Source organism: Mixophyes fleayi, chromosome 9 (assembly GCF_038048845.1).
Source record: "Mixophyes fleayi isolate aMixFle1 chromosome 9, aMixFle1.hap1, whole genome shotgun sequence".
Classification (NCBI taxonomy): Eukaryota; Metazoa; Chordata; class Amphibia; order Anura; family Limnodynastidae; genus Mixophyes; species Mixophyes fleayi.
This window is the reverse complement of record NC_134410.1, coordinates 118058619-118081244: the sequence shown is the minus strand read 5'-3', so window position 1 is coordinate 118081244 and position 22626 is coordinate 118058619. Positions and strand designations below refer to the sequence as shown.

General features: G+C 41.9%; 1 protein-coding gene across 1 annotated transcript; it reads left to right on the top strand.

The window, feature by feature from the left end:
• The first annotated feature begins 1829 nt into the window (after nucleotides 1–1829).
• QRFP (pyroglutamylated RFamide peptide) lies at nucleotides 1830–22401 on the top strand. Its single transcript, XM_075185235.1, has 2 exons — nucleotides 1830–1988; nucleotides 21560–22401. The coding sequence occupies exon 2, from the start codon at nucleotides 21560–21562 to the stop codon at nucleotides 21971–21973; it is 414 nt and encodes a 137-aa protein (XP_075041336.1). The 5' UTR covers nucleotides 1830–1988; the 3' UTR covers nucleotides 21974–22401.
• Nucleotides 22402–22626: the final 225 nt, after the last annotated feature.

Genomic DNA, 22626 nt, shown 5'->3' with positions numbered 1-22626 from the left:
AGAGGAGGAGAGGACAGCAGTATAAAAATACTATATATTATTTTTTTTTTTTACTCACTTTGAAATCTTTTTCCGGTTGGCCCTCATGTCATTGCAAACCTATGTGCAGTTAGCAGTAGTCACCACTGGAGGGCGGAATTGTAACTAAAGTTTTGGCTCCTCCTCAAACTTCTTCTCACACCTCTCTCATTCCTTATAGTTCTGCCAGAGAGACATATTATAGATACCTTGACCCCAAAAGAGGTGGTTCCCATTAAATAAGAAAAACTTCTAAATTCTTGGAGCTCCAACCGACAAGTCACAAACACTTGAGGACCAGCAAACTTCGGAACGGACTGCAACACAACAAATATAGATAAATCAAATTTAATTGTTATGTGAAGTTTCAATAAACACTAATTGTGTATTTTATCCAGAGAGAGACAATGAATGTATTTAATTTAGAAATATAGGATTCTTCTGCTTCACCTTTACACAGATGTAGTCTTCTGTCACTAGAGAATTCTTTCTTACCTCTCTGTATTACCCTGCATTGTTTTATTAACGCGTTTGTTCCCAATTGTGAAACGCGACTGTATTTGCTGGCTCTATATAAATAAATGATGATCTTGCCAGGTATGGTCTGTTCCTCAATCCGTCCTAACCCAACTCTAATCGCCCTTCGCGGACGGCTACATATCCACCTCCCACGGAAGCCGTACCCGCACCTCCCCCCCACAGCAACCATCATTAAACTTACCACAAATACAATAATTCTCCCAACTACAACCACCCCACAGAATTCTAAACCCAACACTCTATGAACCGACCACCAATGCCCAACTTCCCGAGAATAGCTGGCTCCCACAATTGTAACCTTCATAGGTTCCTAAACAACAAAACTACAACCCCAGCAGTCTAACCCATTCCGCTTACCATTATTTGGACACGCAGAATATAATTTTATGGTAAACACACCTATCTGACTGCTGTGCATATACCTGTACATTCCCATAATCCTTTTTGGAAGTTCCTCCAATCAGGTGCTTTGTGCAACCATTTGGGGTCAAGGGTTCGATTCCGACCAGGACCTTATCTGTGTGGTTTGTAGATTCTCCCCATGTTTGTCTGGATCTCTTCCGTTTGCTCCTGTTTCCTCCAACACCCGAAAGACATATTGGGAGGTTAATCTGATAAAATTAACTTGTAGGTATATCTGTTCGTCTTCATTGTGGCAGAGACGGATCTGAAAGAGTTGCAAATATTCTCTGTAAAGCGCTGCATATGTAGGCACTATATAATAAAACCTGTTCATAATATATAGATCCCAAGGTATCAAATAACTTAATTCCGCTGTCAGCCTTGAGAATACGGTTGGTGGCGTTACGTGGACCTATACGAACAGGAGATGAAAAGATTTGCACAGGTCAGATGGGTTTTCATGGACAAATATGTTGGTATTACTGCCGCAATGCCAGTTTAATAAAGTCATTTGCTGTATTTGTCAAGGGGCACAGAGCGCTCAAAATCTTTTTCTTCTGTTCAATTGTAAATTATTTATGAACAGTTATATATAGTTAAAGGCAAAAACTGTGACTTAAGGGTTAATGCACCTACCCCGAATGATATGAGGATGATTAGGCCATCACTGTGCAGTACTGACGAGGCCAATAAACAAGTCTATTATCTACACAACTCTCTAATTCAGAATCAATTCTAGGTTTATAATTGTAACAGTTTAGAGTCGACCAATCAGCAGTTTGCCCTGCGGCGTTGAGTAGCGGCGATTGTAACCATCCGTTCCTGCAATGGGATCCCAGCCTGTGGAATGTGCTCATCAAATTCATCTTATTAGGCTCCACAGTGTGACGTCTCATTAATCAAGGTCCTTACTTAAAAGGTAGAATAAGGGGCACAGCAGTCCTCACACGGAGCACAGGTGCAACGGTACAGATCACTAAAGGGGCTTCATCCGTTAACCCAGACTTGTGTGGATTATTCTGTGGAAGGTAAGTTGTATCTGGTTGTGCCGTTTGTATGGGACAGATAACCTATTTCTTGGAGATGCAATTCTGTTACATTGATAAGACGATCCTACTATATTCACAGTTCTTCACTAATAAATATTGCAAAGCAGCCTTGCATCGTCGTTCCTGTTTCTAGGGACATTCCCAGGTTTTTGTTTTTTTTACATGTTAAATGCAATTCTTACCATTTGTTCTTATGTTCTGAGGTTTATATGTCTATATTTATTGAGGAGAAATAATTGTTATCTAAAAATACGTTATAATCAAATTGAGCAAAAAAAAATGAGGATTGTGGTGCACCAAGACAGTAATACACAACATTCGTTAATGCACCAGCTTGACCGTACAGTATACCTGGAAATGATTTTTAAAATGTATGGTCTTTCGGTCAAAAGGTTTTAGGAACTTTCGACCTTTATAAATACCTGTGCGCAGGTAACTGTGCTGTAACGAACAGCAACCAGTCCGAACTTTGATTTCATTTTCTAAACTGTACTAGAAAAATAGGCGAGGATGCTTTCATGGGATGGGTTATGTCTCAGTTACCTGTGCTGCAATTTTCAAAAATGCCCCCATTTTGAGCCTTATTTCTAGTTAGATAATCCAGCTAGAAGGGGCAGTTTTGTACTTTGGCAAAACCATGTTGCTCTACATGGGGCAGTTTAAAATGTTCAGACACGTTTAGAATCGGGAGAGGGGGCGTGTCCTATCTCAACTCTAAAACAGCAGTGTAAAAAAAATAAAGCTGCCTAGTATTTGTGTGCTACATGTTATAGGAAGTTATTTCCCTCCCTCCATGCTGATAAAACAATTTCAACCCTGGCATCACAGAATGGTTTGTCCAGGTGCAACGTTTTACACTTTAGCTGGTTTTGCTACAAAATCTAAATTAGTCATTATGTATCTGGTATTTCAATATTGACTTGAAATGAGGTCTTTCAAAGAGAAAACAGATCTGAATCAACACCCTGAGGGATTGTGTTAGTTGTTAGATATTATACATGTAATATAGAGCTTCTGTGTGTCCTGGTATTTAAGGCTGGTAATCTACAAATACAGATACTTCATTTCCTAGGATACAAACTCCTTGTGTGATTAGATTATCAGTGTAAGAGGGAGGAAGATGGGGTCTGTTATGGATTGTATAAACGTTTTGCTGCATGGCCCCGCCAGTCCATTTAATAACGTACCGCCTAAACTATACATAGGCAACCTGATGCACTTCACTAGCCACGTTGGCGGCCCTCTAACATTCAGAAGGGCCGCACATATGACAGTAAGGCAGGAAGGAGCTGGGGGTCACAGATGAAGGCTCGGGGGGGCCCTCTGTTGACCATCACTGACCCCTTAAGATTCATCAATACTGAAATTTTAACAAACATTTAAATTATTATATTGGATTATTTTCTGATGTGCATTTAATGTGAATGGAAGTTAGGCTTGGTCGTATGTTCTGTAAGTGAAGTTCTATATATATATATATGTACTTGCATAGACTCTGCCTCTCATTATCACTTAAAACACAAATATGTCCCCTGAATACTTGGTTATAAATACCCGTATAGGACAAGTCAATGGGTCAATGCATATATTTAAAGCAGTGGGCATGTTTTTTAGTTCTGGATCTGCCGTAAACATACATTTACAAAGAGGTGGGTCGCAAAAGTTGTAAGGCAAAAATGTTTACACTTTATAACGAACGTGTATCGTACAATGTGCATATTTTTCTTTTTACAATACACATTTTTAGGCACGTGTGACAGGGCTCTCTGTTCTCAGCTACACACAGCCAGCCGAGCGCTCTCAGGATTTCTGCTTTTTTCTAGTAGAATAAAAGGTTTTCCCCATAAGGCCAAGATACGGTGTAAGAGATGATGGAGGTTTAGGCTTCCCCAGCTCAAACACATCCTTATAAGCAGGATATGTGCGTGAAGCCAGAGAGTGTCTATTTGTCTGTGTTATTCACACTCTGGGAGTTATAGATAAAGAACCTGGTACAAAGGATTTTCAATGTTTCCGAGCGTCTACACCGTTCAATAGAACTCAAGACTCTGGAAAAATGGCTGCCAGCGCCCATATAAAACACTCGTATCACCTTTCCGCTACCACCAAAAAAACCTACAGCTTGTAGTAGTTGTATTAGTAATTAGTAACAATATTACTAGCAACTGTCATTAGTAATGTTCCTATATATATATATATATAGATATATATATATATATATATATATATATATATATATATGACTCCATTCTGAGGTAAATTTATGGTCAAACATATTTGAGAATCATGAAAAGCCGTTACCCCAGTTTGAATAATGATACCCATTGACATTATTAATCTTTATCTTACTATCAGCAGTTTCAAATAAATCACTTCAAAAATCTTTGCATAGTTGTCATTTTGGTAAATAAGGTTTGCGGATTCGGCTTCTGTCTCCCGCTCAGAACAAAATTAATTATATAAAAGATGTCCATTCAACAAATCATATATACAAGTCACACATGAGGGTTTAAACTTGATGGTATATTTTATGACCATCCGATGTGTTTTGTGTCCAGTATTGGATAAATCTAAGCTGCGGGTTTGAAAAAGTGGAGATGTTGCCTATAGCAATCAATCAGATTCTAGCTGTCATTTTTTAGAGTGCACTAAATAAATGACAGCTAGAATCTGATTGGTTGCTATAGGCAACAACTCCACTTTTTCAAACCTGCAGCTTAGTAAATCTAGCCCCAAGCCTCAAGACCTGCACACAGTACTAGAAATTAGGTTTCACTAGTGGCCTGTAATAGTGCCAATATTACCCCCCTCTTTCTACTACTAATCCCTCTTCCTATACAACCAGATAGTCTACGGTTTCCCCATTGCTTGCTGACCTTCATATCATCTGACATTATAACTCCAATGCCCCGTTCCTCTCTTGTTGGCATTACATCACCATCCATTCTGTATTCTCCTTCCAGATTGTTTGTATTGCACATGCAGTATTTTATATTTTGATGTATTAAATTGAAGATCCCACACTTCATTCATCTTGAAAATTACTATGCATTTATTTTACTCTATCTGGAGCACGAACAATGTCACAAATCTTTGTATCATCTGCAGAAATACACACCTTCCTTTACCGACCACCAGTATCATCACTAAAGAATAGATTAAACAAAACAGGACCCTGGTCTGATCCCTGAGATAATCCACTAGTCCCCAGCCCTTCACCTGCGCTCACACCACCTACTACAACACTCTTGTCCTTTAGCCAAACCTTCATCCATTCCGTCATCTTTCAGTCAATTGCGAACATTCTCAGTTTCTGAATTAATTTATTGCAGGATATCAAATAAAATTCCTTGGTCCACCCTGATCTATCCACTTTAAATGTCTAAAAGTGGAGGTGTGCCAATGCCAACCAATCAGATTCTAGCTATCTCGTTCTTGAATGTACGAAAATGAAAGCTAAAATGTGATTGGTTTCTACGGACAACACCTCCACTTTTCATTTTTAGAAATTTTAGTAAATCTACCCCCGGATACTCATCAATTCACTTTAAGGAACTTAAGGAAGATTTTGATATTTAGAGATATGATATTCCCAGCTCCAGACCTTTTATTTGTCAATTACTGAGTAAGAATAATTAGGTTTGATGACAGGTATGCATAACAACACAATTCAGCAGCCCAATATAACCATTTATGTATATAGCGCCACTAATTCCGCAGCGCTGTACAGAGAACTCACTCACATCAGTCCCTGCCCCATTGGGGCTTACAGTCTACATTTCCTAACATACATACACAGACATACAGACAGATAGACACAGACAGACTACGGTCAATTTATTAGCAGCCAATTAAGCTACCAGTATGTTTTTTGGAGTGTGGGAGGAAACCGGAGCACCCAGAGAAAACCCACACAAACCCGGGGAGAACTAATAGCTTCCCTCTGTGTACTGAAGATGATATAACAAATACATTAAATTAAGCTCAAAATGTATAGCCTTCCCAGTTTGAGGGATTGTTCAGAATGGAGTACCCTGCCCTGTAATGACATCTTTCTCCCCTGACCATACACTATAGCATTATAAGTGCTACTTAATATGATAATGTAACTCTAATGCTGCCAGCGCCTGGTCTGTACCTTTACCGATAATAACGTTACTCTGTTCTTAGATCTAAAATCAATGCACTAATGAAGTGGCAACATCAGCTCCGGGCCAAGGTGCTGAAGCTCTTCATTCTAAGTTCATTCTTTTAGGGGTAATTATTCAATGCCAAATATATAAAAAGATATGCTAAAAATGCTAGTAAAAAGCACTGATTATTCCATATTTTTTATGTGAGCGGTGTGGTTTTAAGTGTATTAACAAATGTGAAAAGTAAATAAAAAAAATTGAGGAATAAATGGACATTTAAACGATCGGTTTATGTATACAAGTATTTTTTTTATTGTGCAATTGAAAGTTGTAAAAAGGTTCTAAATAAAAAAGAAAAAAAAAAACACTTTTTTTTTTTTTTTTAAGGATTTTTAAATTTAAAATATTACTGTTCTAATGTTGAACTACTTGTCTCGTTTTTGTTCTGCCTTGTGAGGATTCCACTATAATGGAGGCGGTGGGTGGAAGCCAGAGGTTGAGGGGTTAATAATTCAGATGAGAATGACAGAGCACGTTTAGGATTCTATCAGAGATTTATCGATGAGCAGCTTGCAGCGTTATGCTAATGGAGTACCAGAGCTGAAGTCTGATTTATCAATGAGGAATCTGCCTGGAACTACGGAGATGGACAGGGCTGGAGAATGGAGCAACGCTCAGGGACATTTTTTTCTCTTTTATTCCTTTAAATAATAATGTTGCTATAAATCTCACTATGCCTTTAAAATAGAGTGTGTCTGGTGTACACTTCTACTAAACCAGTCCCATACTTGTAAATCATGACACAAAAATAAAACAAGAATTACAATTTAACAGGTTTGGGTTTTTTTTAAAGTGGTACTCCACCTTTATATAATTCTATTGTCCAGGCAGATTTGTTAATCTCTGTTTCACTTAGATATCATAACAGATCTGCAGTATATACAATTGTATCCAATGCACAGATTATCTATCGTCATATCCACAATGAAAATGAACAAAGCTGAACAGAATTTCCTTAAAGGTAGAGTTCCTCTTTAAAATACATAACACTTAAAAGGAGAACATCAGTCTCCTTACAAGTTAAAACCGAAATCCCTGTTCACACCTTCACCTGTAGGGATTTCTGGATAAACGCTTTTAAAATGTGTCAAATAACCCTAAAGTGTTTTAAAGAAACAACATGATTAAAAGCCGAGATTTAATCTGAGCTGAAAGATGATAAGCAGCACTGGTTTATCATAAAGGATATCTGCACTCACCAAGTAAATTCTAGCTATTATTTAATATACTTTAGATGTCCTAAATGAGAGAAAAGCAGAAGTCTTGTGCAAAGACCAAATGCTACCGGCCTTTAAATAGATCGGAAACCTGGTAATTTCTATGAAGGGAGTCACAATCCTCATTTAATGTGCTTTACACATCATCGAAATAACTTGTAATGATCAAATGGGAAGGCTTTTATTTTTCCTTTACAGTGGGGGGTTCGGAAATGGTAGCTTGAACAGGTTATATAGTTGCGCTGGGGTATTTTGGCCTTTCATATTAACACACTTGCAAAGCAGAGTTTTATTTTCACAGTAACTAACTTGCTTCCAGAGGTCTGCCTCTATTACAGTGCCATCATATAGTGCAATTATTACTACTTGTGGCACAAAAGCCATCATTCAGAAATATGACCACATATAGGTGACCTCTTCTTCCATGTAGGCTCAATATACTAAGTGTAGCAGATTTAGTTTGTTCAGGACGTAAAAATCAGAGGTCGCTAGAACGCTCTCCGCATCGCACAGAGGTCGCTAGAACGCTCTCCGCATCGCACAGAGGTCGCTAGAACGCTCTCCGCATCGCACAGAGGTCGCTAGAACGCTCTCCGCATCGCACAGAGGTCGCTAGAACGCTCTCCGCATCGCACAGAGGTCGCTAGAACGCTCTCCGCATCGCACAGAGGTCGCTAGAACGCTCTCCGCATCGCACAGAGGTCGCTAGAACGCTCTCCGCATCGCACAGAGGTCGCTAGAACGCTCTCCGCATCGCACAGAGGTCGCTAGAACGCTCTCCGCATCGCACAGAGGTCGCTAGAACGCTCTCCGCATCGCACAGAGGTCGCTAGAACGCTCTCCGCATCGCACAGAGGTCGCTAGAACGCTCTCCGCATCGCACAGAGGTCGCTAGAACGCTCTCCGCATCGCACAGAGGTCGCTAGAACGCTCTCCGCATCGCACAGAGGTCTCTAGAACGCTCTCCGCATCGCACAGAGGTCTCTAGAACGCTCTCCGCATCGCACAGAGGTCGCTAGAACGCTCTCCGCATCGCACAGAGGTCGCTAGAACGCTCTCCGCATCGCACAGAGGTCGCTAGAACGCTCTCCGCATCGCACAGAGGTCGCTAGAACGCTCTCCGCATCGCACAGAGGTCGCTAGAACGCTCTCCGCATCGCACAGAGGTCGCTAGAACGCTCTCCGCATCGCACAGAGGTCGCTAGAACGCTCTCCGCATCGCACAGAGGTCGCTAGAACGCTCTCTGCATGGCACAGAGGTCGCTAGAACGCTCTCCGCATCGCACAGAGGTCGCTAGAACGCTCTCTGCATGGCACAGAGGTCACTAGAACGCTCTCCGCATCGCACAGAGGTCACTAGAACGCTTTCTGCATCGCACAGAGGTCACTAGAACGCTCTCTGCATGGCACAGAGGTCACTAGAACGCTCTCTGCATGGCACAGAGGTCACTAGAACGCTCTCTGCATCGCACAGAGGTCACTAGAACGCTCTCCGCATCGCACAGAGGTCACTAGAACGCTTTCTGCATCGCACAGAGGTCACTAGAACGCTCTCTGCATGGCACAGAGGTCACTAGAACGCTCTCTGCATGGCACAGAGGTCACTAGAACGCTCTCTGCATCGCACAGAGGTCACTAGAACGCTCTCCGCATCGCACAGAGGTCACTAGAACGCTTTCTACATCGCACAGAGGTCACTAGAACGCTCTCCGCATCGCACAGAGGTCACTAGAACGCTCTCTGCATCGCACAGAGGTCACTAGAACGCTCTTCGCATCGCACAGAGGTCACTAGAACGCTCTCTGCATCGCACAGAGGTCACTAGAACGCTCTCTGCATCGCACACAGGTCACTAGAACGCTCTCCGCATCGCACAGAGGTCACTAGAACGCTCTCTGCATTGTGTATAAGTCTCTATTGCATAGAAGCAGCTAGCATGATGTGTATTGCATAGAGGTTGCTAGAATGTTATTCATATTGTGGCCAATTACTGGGACACAATAACAAAAGAATAAGGGCAAATCTGGATAGGCAGTAATACAAAGGGTAACACTTAGCGCAGCAAACAACGTGCAGCAGGGCATGAATAAAGTTGCATTAGATATGCAGGAAATGATTATGACATCAAAAATTCAGCACAGACCAATACAGAAATAATAAGGAATCGCTTGAGATGTAATTAATTATAGTGATATTAAATCAACCCTGATAAGAACAATTATAAAAGATAAATAATTTGAAAGCTTAAAAAGGCAAAAATATAAAGTGGCAAAACCTATTAAAAGCCACACTAATGAAATATAAAAACAGCAAAAAGACAGCGCTAATAAGACAAAACTGTTACATTACTGCATAAAATCCTTTCTTTCCACGGCGCTGCTTGATAAAGGGCGCTGCGTTTCACCTGTAACATCGACCTGTGGAATATCTGCTCTCCTCAGGAAAGGCAAGAAAAGAATCTCTGCTTCTCATTGAAATGGTCTTATTAGGCTGCCTATCCTTTTGCTATTTTTAGCAATATCTCACAAATACTCAATGCTGTCAACGTGACTAACTAAATTGGTGGATCAAGACTGTGGCTGTTGTTGGTGCACGTACCGAATATTGTCACCTACCTCTTTCAGACTGGTGGCCAAGGTGGGACCATCTCACGGCACATAGACCAGCAAATCTCAATAACCCATCCTAACACTCAATCTTCTTCCAAAAGTGCAGAGGTTGGCTGGGACGGGGGTTGCCCCCCCCCCCCCAGGCCAGGCCCATAGTAGGCTACCTTGCGCTGTCACTGGGCTAACTGCATCGGTAGGGTTATACCAAGCAGTACTATCTGTAAGTGTAATTGGATAGTTGTTACTTACAGGTACAACGCTGGAAGCCTCCAGATGTTGCGGCACCTTGTCTCACTGCTCAGTGAAGTCAGCTGTGGATTGCCTGGCGTTACTCTCTCCTCGTGTTTCTGACACCCGTGTTAGACAGACCACGCCGGCAAGGTTTTGGCAATAGCTATTTTTCCCATTGTCGTGCACAGCTGGAGAGCTGGGACTTCTTACTTGTGTTGGCCCCCAAGCCAAGAGATGTCAGTTTGTTCCTGCTCAATAAGCAATTTTATAGAGTATCAACATACTAATGATATTGCTGGTAAGTGGAGCATGGAAGAGGAAAGAAGCACACTCCTGGATAGGTGAGAGGAAACATAGTAGGTGATATAGCTTTTATAGACAAGATCCCATGGTGTTGGGAAGGCAGATTAAAATACAATAAACTGTCCCCAAAAAAACAGCCACTGACAGCAACTTTCTATCAGCAAAAGTCAGGTCCGCTGGGAAACTACCATTGAGGAACATGGAAATGAAGATCAGAGGCCTCTGGCATTGTCACACTAAGCTGATGCTGTCAGTATTCTTGATTCTATTATCAACTGTTATAGGGAACGCCGAGTAGTATCTGATCATCCGGTCAGTTATAGTTTAGCTGTAACTTACCTGTTGGTGATTAGCCCTTCTGCCTCACAGCACTGGGGTCATGAGTTCAATTCCCGACCACGGCCTTATCTGTGTGGAGTTTGTATGTTCTCCCCGTGTTTGTGTGGGGTTTCCCCCGGGTGTTCCGGTTTCCTCCCACACTCCAAAAACATACTAGTAGGTTAATTGACTGTGGACCAAATTAACCCTAGTCAGTGTGTGTGTATTAGGGAATCTAGACTGTAAGCTCCATTGGGGCAGGGAATGATGGGAATAACAAAAATATTAGAATCTTGACCAGTTCCCAGAAATATCACGATTTACCTGTGAAAAACTTACCTGCTCATGTGTTGCCTTAATGCATGTTCAATGCTGATGGTAGATTTGTAACCAAAAAGCAGTCAGTCCCCCAAAAATAATTCAACAATAAAAAAAAAAAACAAAGTATACATCCTGCACAAATGCAAGCTTCATTATGTAAAAAACTGACTGCACCATGTTAGGTGAAACATTACTTTTCACTAAATATTCCTTTGTTCCAAATCAATGTAGAGACCAGAATCTATAAGATATTAAACTGCAAATTAAATTTTGTGGTCGAGATTGTTAAATTTTTGTTTAGCAGAACAGTCGTCAAATTAAGTTGTCTTGAACAATTAGGAAGTAATTGCTAAGGTAGAGTGCAAAATGCTCTTTGGTGCCATCACGTGCTCCTACTTGCATTGGTGGGTTGAGCTTTCCACCAAATTGCTTAATTCTACGAGGCAAGATACACCGACCAATAGAGCTGGAGAAGCAAACGAGTTCTTTGCCATATCCGGACTGAATTTTGCGGAGGAAAAACAAGATTTCGTTTTGCTCGGCGAGTTTATTTGAATGAGATAAATGGTTGGAGTACGCACATTTTTAGGACTATTACTTGCTTTGCAGAAGAGCGCACAAGCGTTTCCACTTAGGAAAAACACATTAATTTTGAAAAGTGGCAGAGGAGCATCACAAGGTCACCAAAAGTCGGCACGATTCAAGAATTTAAAAAAACAAAGAGGCGCAGTACAAAAGGAGAAACCCAACAGGGGGAAATGTTGGACAGACACAAAGGTTGGGAGTAAAACACGTACAGAGTGGTAAAGGAAGCCAGGTGCAGAGAGACAAGAAAATACCAGAAGAGAAACCGATCCGACAGGGTGGGTGGTAGAACATGAGCAGAAATGATAAACAAAGTGGGGTTAACACAGAGACAAAAGGGTGGACAGTATGAAAAGAGTTTTATAAGAATGTGGTCTGAAAGCTTCCAAATTATTGGCAAAAATAAAATAAAAATAATGATCACGAATAAAATGAAACAAAACTTGGAATTGTAAAACGCGTGGAGTAAACTTAGTACTCAGTATCTTTGGTGCAGTCTTTAGTTCTAGTAACTACAGAACACAAATTAGTTTAATATTACGAAGGAAAACTTCATATTAAATCCAACCCCTCACTGGGTCTGAAAGCACACGCCCTTCAGGGGCAAACGCAGGATTTGTACAGGGGAGTTTTCACACCACGCCACCAGTGGGCGTGACCAGCATGCATGGGGGTGTGGAAATAATTTTAGACAGTGCTTGGCTGCTCTCCAACTCTCCCTATCCCCATAATATACATGGGCAATGCTGCGTGCACTACTGTTAGGTGCACGCAGCTCTCCCTTTTCAAGCAGAGCCGTGTGAAGCGGGAGCAGGGTCCAGCCACCTCAATTATATAGTGCCCCAGGCTTGGAGGGGGGTTTCAAGGCACTGGGAAACCCCCCTCGGTTTGCCTATGCTCTTCATTCCGGGAATGTTGGTCAGCACTCAGGGCCTGATTAAGGGTTCAGGCCACCCTAGGGTAATACGCTCATAGCGCCCCCTCTCACCTTCCATGACCAGCTAATATGGGGTAGCTTAAAATAAACTTGTCCTTATTTTAAAATCGGTTTTCCTTCAAAGCCTCCCCCACCAATGTTAACGTTCGGGTGTTTCCAAACCTCAGCTCCGCTTGGCTTTTTAAAAGGCCCACAGATATCTTTGTCACTCATTTAGTTTTCATTTAAATCAGAACTGTACAGCAGAACGGAGGCGTGAACAAGCGCTACTGAGGGATGGGGATGTGAAGGGGGAGGGGCTGCAACGCCTACGGTCATCCTTGTCTCTCCTACTCGCTTATCCTCAATCACCTGCACAGAGAGGACTCATTGTCTTCAGCCTTTACCGTGGGAATACGTCAAGATTATCTTTTTATTTTTATTTTGGAGAATAGCTATTCAGTTTATACCTCTCCCTGTCACAGTTTTGCAACCCCTCCCCCAAAAGCCTTGTACCCTAAGCTGCAGCCTGGTCAGCCTATTGGATAATCCGGCTCTGAAAGCACTTTCAGGCTTGATATCTAAAGTTAAAAGTCAATTCAATATGAAAACTGTGCTCCAGCAAGGAGATATGGAAAACCTGCACTGTTAGGGGTCCCGGGCTGAAGTTACAGCACCATTTTCTTAAATCTCCCTATTGTAGTTAACAGCACTGGTATGAAAGCCCAATTACCAAATTACAACTATGCTCAAGACAATGCCAATACCAGGATAAAGGTGCTGGAAGTTACCACTGCACCACCCTCTACTCTTGTAGGTTTCTGCCCTTTAAATGACAGGAAGTGTTTGATTAGAACAATGTACTCGTCAGAAAGTCATTATAAATAGCCACAGCAGGCTGCATGTGTACTTGGGATTGTCAGTGAGCGAAGATCAAATTAGATTATTAAATTACTATGAGTCAGGTTTAATAGAAGCGCTGTTCCACCCCTTGGTTTTATGACATCTATAATTGTCATCAAACTGTTATATGCTGCTGTTTACGAGCGAGTTTAACTCTTTCTGTCTTGGACACTTTATAGCTGGCTTAATCTGCTTAGCGGCAAAACAATTTATTGGTTCACTAGGTCAACGGCGTTACTGGGGGAGATTCAATTTGGCGCGCAGTTTCTCCGGAACGTCCGGAGACACAGCGCTCCCATGTTATGGCAGAAATCTCCATTCTTTTTGCCCTCGCACCCCAGAGATGTACAGAAAAATGAGCGGAGATTCCTAACGCAATGGCTGGCAACGTGCGCAGCCGTACATTGCAGGTATGCCCGCGCCGTTGGTCGCCAGCGATTGAATCTCCCGCATGGAGTCGCGAGATCAGAGCATATCTCTGTACATTATCTATGTCATAAATCAGGAGACAAGAAACAATTATTTGTAATATTGAGTGAGGAAGTTGTGACAGTGAAATACTGCACCGAACATTAGAGTATATCTTACTTGCTTGTTGTTTTTATTTTTGCAAAAGGGTTTTTATCCAATATATTTCTCAGCAGAGAATGCATCAGAGCTGACATCTTCCTCTGCACAACAGAGTTTGTCAGTGTTTACCTGCACTGCCATAACCCCTGCCTTTCTGCCTCGTTTCGGCAATGTCCTGGCCCCCCCATGGATAAATAATACATTTCATTTCTCTCCGTGCAGGACCGTTGCCCAGAAATGCGATTGTTCCGCTCTGCATTACTTGGAACAATTTTATGCTGAGTCGTACAACTAAAGGACACAAGTATCAATCCCCGACGTCCTCGCAACAGATAAAACGGCTTGGCGAGTACTTTAGGAAATTAGCATGCTACAGAACCGGATCCCGCTCTGATTTCTGAAAATGCTAGAAAGTCTGGGGTCAGGCGACACAGGGTGACTGTCTGGGGGAGAATGAGAGGAAAGAGCAGGAGATAAACTGTAAATGCACATTGCGTCCAAGATAATGTCTGGCTGTTTTGCTGAGCGAGAAGGGGACTGAAATGTCAGCCTTCCTGTCACTCACTAGAATACATTTCTTCCTTTCTTTTTTCCGTTAAAGATCTGTTTACTGAAGGTCTACACATATAATTGGAACAGTATGTCAAATGATACTGACAAAGAGAGAAAAAATAACAAGTGTTATATTGTGGTAGACAAACACTAAACAAATAAAAAAAATAATATATATATATAATAAATATCTCATACAGCTTACAATAATTTATTTTCAAATGATTTTGTAGTGAAATAAAAACCATACGTTGGAAGTAATGTCATTATTATAATATTTGAGCAATGCGTTTTGATATGTCCTCGAGGGAACGATCAGTGTGGGTCAATGTTGAGGTCCTTAGTGATCCCAGATTAATGAGCTATTGGCTATACTCCTAAATTGTGAAGATGTTAGATAATTATTAATATTTCTTTTGGAGATTTACAAATAGGTTCTAAATTATACTAGATCAATCATAAATCACAAATTATATATGGCACCAATAGAGAAGTTGTGGTTTATATTTGCTTACTGTTATATTATATACTATATAATATATACTATATATATTGTGAGTTTCTAATAATGTTACACACAATGACCCTAAGTACATTGGCTATTATTCACACAGGAAGACTAATTATCACTCTCAGATTATGCCGCATTCTAATGCTATACTGAAATATTGTCACTCCATATGGGTATCCTATTTGGTGATAAAGGAACCTTGGGTTATGGTGAATAGTCAATCAGTGATTCTAATTATATATCTCGCTGACCTAACCCGCATTGTAATCCTACACGGACGTTAGACAATCCGATTCATATTAATAGTATGTAGATAAAAGACCTGATGCACTTTGACCATATATTTGAGGACGCGAGACTTCCAATGTACACGCTAATGCGCGTTTCGCCACCACTAAATGGTTTCTCAAAGCAAACCGATTGCCAGTAGAGCGGGATATTTAAATTTGTTCCGACCAATCCTCAAACATCTTGGTAATCACACCCAGATGCTTAGTGTATTTACCGTTTCCTCTTAGTCTCCAATTTATTTAATGGGATAATTTAGTATATTTAACACAGTGTAATGATGTAGTCATGTCATATTTAATAATAGTAACAATGTTACAAAGTTATGTTACCTTTCAAAATGTTTATAAAACAATCATTAGTTGTTGAGAGAAAAGCAAAAGATAATTAATGAGAATGTGTAGAAAATCTTCAGTTCTATTTTGGCGCTAATTATATAATGGTGTGTGTGATATTGGATAGAAATTAAAGTAATCCCCCCCGTGCCTACCTCACAACTCTACTGATATAGGCGGGACAGCCCTGATTCTGGGTGCCTGTCCTGATAGATTGCTGGGAATGGGTCGGAGGTATATGGTCACAGTACATTAGAGTGGTGGTGAGAGGTTCCGCCCGCACCTCCCAAGGGTGTGTGTGGAAATTCAAGGGTGTTTTTGGGGGAGGACGAGTGCTTCCAAGATTCTCCTATTGCCCCCTCATGCCTCTCTCTCCACTGTCCCCTCCCCTGCATGTCTCTCATTGCTGTCCCCCTCCATGCCTCTCTCATTGCTGCATCCTCCATGCCCCTCTCATTGCTGTCCCCCCTCCATGCCCCGCATTGCTGCACCCTCCATGCCTCTCACTGCTGCCCTCCTCCATGCCCCGCATTGCTGCACCCTCCATGCCCCTCTCATTGCTGTCCCCCCTCCATGCCCCTCTCATCGCTGCCCCCCTCCATGCCCCTCTCATTGCTGCCCCCCTCCATGCCCCTCTCATTGCTGTCCCCCCTCCATGCCTCATCGCTGCCCCCCTCCATGCCCCGCATTGCTGCACCCTCCATGCCTCTCACTGCTGCCCTCCTCCATGCCCCGCATTGCTGCACCCTCCATGCCTCTCACTGCTGCCCCCCCTCCATGCCCCTCTCATTGCTGTCCCCCCTCCATGCCCCTCTCATTGCTGTCCCCCCTCCATGCCCCTCTCATCGCTGCCCCCCTCCATGCCCCTCTCATTGCTGTCCCCCCTCCATGCCTCATCGCTGCCCCCCTCCATGCCCCGCATTGCTGCACCCTCCATGCCTCTCACTGCTGCCCCCCTCATTGTTGCCCCCCCTCCATGCCCCTCTCATTGTTGCCCTCCCCTCCATGCCTCTTTCATTGTTGCCCCCCTCCATGCCTCTCTCATTGCTGTCCCCCTCCATGCCTCTCTCATTTTTTCCCCCCTCTATGCCCCTCTCAATGCTGCCTCTCATACTGCCACTCTCCTAATGCCCTTGTACTTACCTGGAGATGTTACAGCCACTCTGCTGCACGCTTCTTGCTGCTCAGACAGAAGTGAATACACTTGCTCTATGAGCACTGGATTGTGGGGCCCCCTGACGTCTCCTCGGAACACTCAGCGCTCCGGGGAGTCTGTGCAGTCAGAGTAGCCTTAGGCATGTAAAAATACATAAGACCAATAACGTTCTCCAGCGGCGGAGGGTAGGCACCGGGGGCTGTCCTGGCCACATATCCCCCTGTCCTCTCTTAAGGTGACTTTGGGGGTAAGGAGGCTTTAGTAGTAGAAATCTCCAAATTACCTGTTTTACCGGGATCATAAAATCAGATTTTTTGCATTTGAGGTAATTAGCACGGTGGCTGTCTGCTGTCACTTTTCTCTTAGAACCTCTGTTCTGAAACCATTTAAGAGTGTTCACAGTTTTTTTCAGATAAAAGCAGCATTTAATAAGTCCCTAAATAACCAGATTTTTTTAATAAAGCTTAGAACCTGGATTTTCCTTGTGTTTAAGCAAGAGAGAGTCCAGCCAAGTCTGCAACTGTTCTGTGTACCGATGATGCATCGTCTCAACGTCTCTTTATGAGTTTCGTAGATAGTCCTAGAATATTTCGTCATGTATCACCAGAGTCCCTGCCCCAGTGAAGTTCACAAATCTATATTCCCTATCATGTGGAGACACACATACACAGGTTAATTTCATCAAAGTCTGTTAACCTACCAGTATGTCTTTGGAGTATGGGAGGAAACCAGAGTACCAGGAGCAAACCCATGCAATGACAAAGAGGATTAGATAGTGCTCTCGATGGAACCCATGACCCCAGCAATTCTGATTACTGTGCCACCATAGTTGACAACAGTTTAAAGTGTGGCTGAAGTGTGGTGGTCTAAAGTTGGATACGTCATAACAGGAGGAAACTGCAACAGCTCATTGGTCTTAGCTTCCAAGTTATTTGAGCTATTTCCTACACCAGTAAGTTCTGTACTAAAAGGCCTCCACTGCTTTCTAGAATTCTGGAGCATGGTTCGGATGCCTTGCAGGATGTCTGTTGATATCTGCTACATAAGGAGCTCTCAGGGGTTGATTTCCTCCGTGTGAGAGAAGTCAAGGCTAGACGATGCTCGTGGGATCTGGCTCGTTGGCTGTGGTGGAAGAACTGATTTCTCCGAGGCTAAACAAACCCTTAACAGATTATAGTCGCATTATGATAGCTCTCACCCCTTGTGTCTATGCTTCCATCAAACATGACTGCATCCCCTAAGATACAACTATTTAAGCTAATTTAAAAATAAAAAATAAATAATGCAAATAAGATAGAAACCACTAGTGTTGATGTCTGCAACCAGGATTATTTTTAATTCCAATGAATTGTGTGCCCAGCCATTGTCATATACCATAGTTTTCAATAGAGCTGCATTTTCCACTAGTGTTTTATACGCGGTCACTTATCAGCAGATTGCTGGAGGAAGATTGTCTGATGTGACATCATTCAATACCATTTAATGGCTTTTAATGGGAGCATATATTTGCAGAGATTTTCAGTGGACCCCTGAGGCATTTACTTTCATTACAATTATGTTTTTTTCTGCCTATGAGAATTGACATGCAAAGATAAACAAACAGCTAAGACGATCGTCTGTGTACCAGGTTATTGTCAGATAACATTGATTAGAGCCGTGTTTTGCAGCAGCAAATTAGCTGCCGGGCTAAATCACTGTGTCTGCAGCTACTGACAATGGTCCACTCATTTCAATGCGGTTTTCTCAGGTGCACTATTTACCCCATTGAAATTAATGGGCACAATGAAATGAACATAAAAAAACTCAGTCTATGGAGGTTTCTCATTTCTAGCCAAAGCAGAAAACTTGCCCAGTTGGACACCATGTGGGGTCGGATGTATTCCAATTGATCCGGCACTTTTTTCCCTTTACGGGGGCGGGGGGGGGGGGGTGCCTCAGCAGCATCAATGAGCCCTCCCCACCCCCTCTCCTCAGACAATAGAGCATTGAAAGTAGTTAGTTTTGTGGTTAATTTGTTATCACATTGAAAATGCTCAGTATTGACATTTACTACTACTGCAGTGGGAGTTGTCAATATTATGCAATTGCACAGTGTGAATTGCTACTGATGTGATATATATTAATATCTATATTAAATTATTTGGAGCGGCTACGAGATTTATAGCTGGCGAATATATCTTTTCTAACTGGCTGAAATTCTCTAGAAATTGCAGCGTCACAGATCAGAGTGTTGGGCCAATGGATTCCTATTTTCAAGGTGATTTTTAGCGAGTTGGATAGATTTAAAAACAGTGAAAAAAATAAAATAAATAGAATGAGTACTATGTCCTCCTCACCACCATAGTCACCAAAAATGTGTTAAGTAGCACAGTGGTATCTTGTTCTGGTGTGTTGGTGGATCTGTGAGGTACGAGGAATATTATAAATAAGGGGCTTACCTTTTAGATCTATTATACCTGGGTATCTTTGTTTCTCTGTGGTGTGTGTGACTTCAGTGGTGAGTTCCGGGGGTTGGTGGGACTGATGATTGTTCCATCCAGTTCTCCTTGTAGTCTGCACCCGTTATCCCGGGCTGTAAAGAGGGTTAATAGAATTGGGATAGGAGAGAAGGGGATATAAAAAAGCTAACCAAGAGTTTAATGGATCAGGGTGTAAGGGTGGAGAACAGTGTGGGTGGAAGAGGGGAAGGAATAGAGAGGGAATGGATAGGATGAAGTCAGGATAGGTAGGGGGATAGAATGTGACACAGAAGTGAAAAAGGAGGAGGGGCATTTATAGTAAAGGTTCGCGTTGCAGTGTAGAAGGGGGGTATATGGTAGTAGAAAAGTGGCCACCAGGAACGGTTAACTATGGTGTCCCTGCTTTCACCAAAACCACTTATTAATGTTTCGCACTTAAATCATATACAGATGTAGCATGAGCCTCACTTGGCTTCGTAAACTCACGAAGAATCGCGAAGAATAAGATCGATTAAATGTATTTAATCTGAAAAATGTTTCCAAGGCTTAAGTACAAATAAGTTGATAACAAGACATACAAAATAAGTTTCACAAATAATCTTCAGAAATAAAATAGGAAATAAAACCAGAGTCACTAACTTACTAGTTTAAGACTTGGGGCTAGATTTACTAAGCTGTGGGTTTGAAAAAGTGGGGATGTTGCCTATAGCAACCAATCAGATTCTAGCTGTCATTTGGTAGAAGGTTCTAAATAAATGAAACCTAGAATCTGATTGGTTGCTATAGGCAACATCCTCACTTTTTCAAACCCGCAGCTTAGTAAATCTAGCCCTTGGTGTGAGAGTACACTTTGGAAAAGATGGCACACTCCAACCTAGGCAGGTCTCCCCATAGAAAGAACAATATTACTGGGTAGGCTGCTGATTTTTAACCTTCTCACACTGCTCCCACCCCCACCTTTGGAAATTAGCTCTCCAAAGGTCAGGGCAGACTGGTTTCCATAATGACACAAGGCTTTTGAAATGAGTTATCTATTTCCTGAAAAATAGGTCTGGTATCTCAAAGGACAGGATTCCTCACCTCTGTAAAGCCTCAGAGATGTTTATCTGTCCCAGGGCCTGGTTACTTTCAAAAGACTCTTGACACTTGCACAGGTCAATATCATGTCATTCAGCAAAGCACACCTTGAAATTATCTTACAAGGTTACATACAAAATACACACGGGCATACATGAATATTCAGGGGAAAAGTAACAATCAGTGATTAGTTGCAATACATAATCGCCACACTTATGTATATGTTGACACAGTTATTTAAAGACTGTTCGCTTTAGAGTGTCGGACTGTCTTTTATTTTCATATACACTGTGGTATGAGCTGTCCTGGCAGCAATGAAAGGCTTGTATTCACTTGTACACATATTTCATTAGTCTAAAAGAGCGCACCTTAGTTTCACCGATTTCTATAATTTATAGAATAGGTCAGTGGACAATGACAAACAAGACCAGAAAATAGCAGATGGCCACCTTGGTGAATTCTGCATATATACAGCCATAGTTATTAACTTTAGAATGTGGAAAAATATGTCAGAGGTTCTAAACTGTGCTAGAAAAATAACAGCTATAATCTGGTTGCTATGGGTTACAATACAGATATTCAAACTGTACCTTATTCTTAAATAAGGCTCAAGGTGTGGAAAACAATTGGTGACAAATCACTATCTGTATAATCTCTTCTACGCACTGTGGAAGGTGCTAGGTTCTTATATAATAGACAAATGCTATTTTATATAGAGCTCCAGAAATAAATATCTGTATAATGGCGAGTTGTGATGTCATTGCTTATAATCATTGAGTTCAGATTTCACCATCTGAGAAAATTTGAACAAGGAATTATGCATCCCCCTCTGTAAATGATGGCGGCTGTTTGAAGTCACCATGAGACAAGTATTAAAGCACTGGACTTGTTGCTTCATGTTTCGTGGTCCCACAACTACTTGGTGACTTCTAATACGCATCTGATTTGCAGTAAGAGATAAATTAGCTCAGATCTAATGGCAACATGTTGCTTTGTCTCTTTCCAGATGACAGGAACATATGAGCTGTCTCTCCTCCTCTTCCTTCTTCTGGGATCCAGCTACGGCTTGCAAGAAAGCATGGAGGAACTGGATCCTTGGGAGAGAAACCGCTTATGGAAGCTATTGACGGACGGGAATGAAGACATTGCCGGGTCTCTTCTACATCTCGGAAGCCCAAGAGATAGGAAGTCCACGGACCCAGCGTCGTTGTTTAGCGTGGCCAAAGAGCTGCAGGGTTTTGGGAAAGAGAGGGCCGGCTTCAGATTCAGGTTCGGGAGAAGAGAAGAAGAGAACGAGGTGAAAGACTTTGAACCACAAATAGATAAGCGCGGGGCCACTGCCCTCGGATCACTGGCTGAAGAGCTGAACGGATACAACAGAAAGAAAGGCGGCTTCAGCTTCCGATTCGGAAGGCGATAGACTGAAGGGAATGCACCGGTGGTGTTAAGTGGAAATATCTTTAATCATCTTATATCCCCTGTTCCCCCGAGTACCTAGTATAATATTCACAGGCTCGGCTTCCTCTGAGCTGGTGAAAGTGCTATATAAATATATGCTTGATTCTGTAGCAGAAGCCTAAAACATAAAGGCAAACATTGGCAGAATCTATTATCAAACAAGTCAATGACATTTCCTGCTGTAGGAAAGAATAACAAATCAATTTAATCTAAGACTCTTACAAACTCAGTGCTCTTTTTTTTTCTTCCCTGACCGGGTACTGAAAATTATTGAAAGTTTAAAGGGCTGAGAATCACTTTTTTTCTTTATACCCTTTGTGAAAAGGATACGAATGGTAGTCGAGCCACTGAAATATCGATCATTATTAAAAATCTCATTGGGAAAATCTGTTCCGCAGTCTGTAGAAATGTTATTTCATTACATACAGCGCTTCACCTCCTAAACTGCACTTAGAGCTATTGCGCACCTAGGAGAAGAGATCAACAATGTGTCATCAATGGAATCCGAATTTATTCGATACATAAACAGAAAACAAAATTGTTTTCATATGGTGTACATATAAATATATAGTAGTGTCTGTTACAACAAAGCAAAAAAAAAATGTGTCAAGTTAA

Coding starts and splice junctions, on each gene's coding strand:
- QRFP (XM_075185235.1), top strand. CDS start 21,560: ATGACAGGAACATATGAGCTGTCTCTCCTCCTCTTCCTTCTTCTGGGA.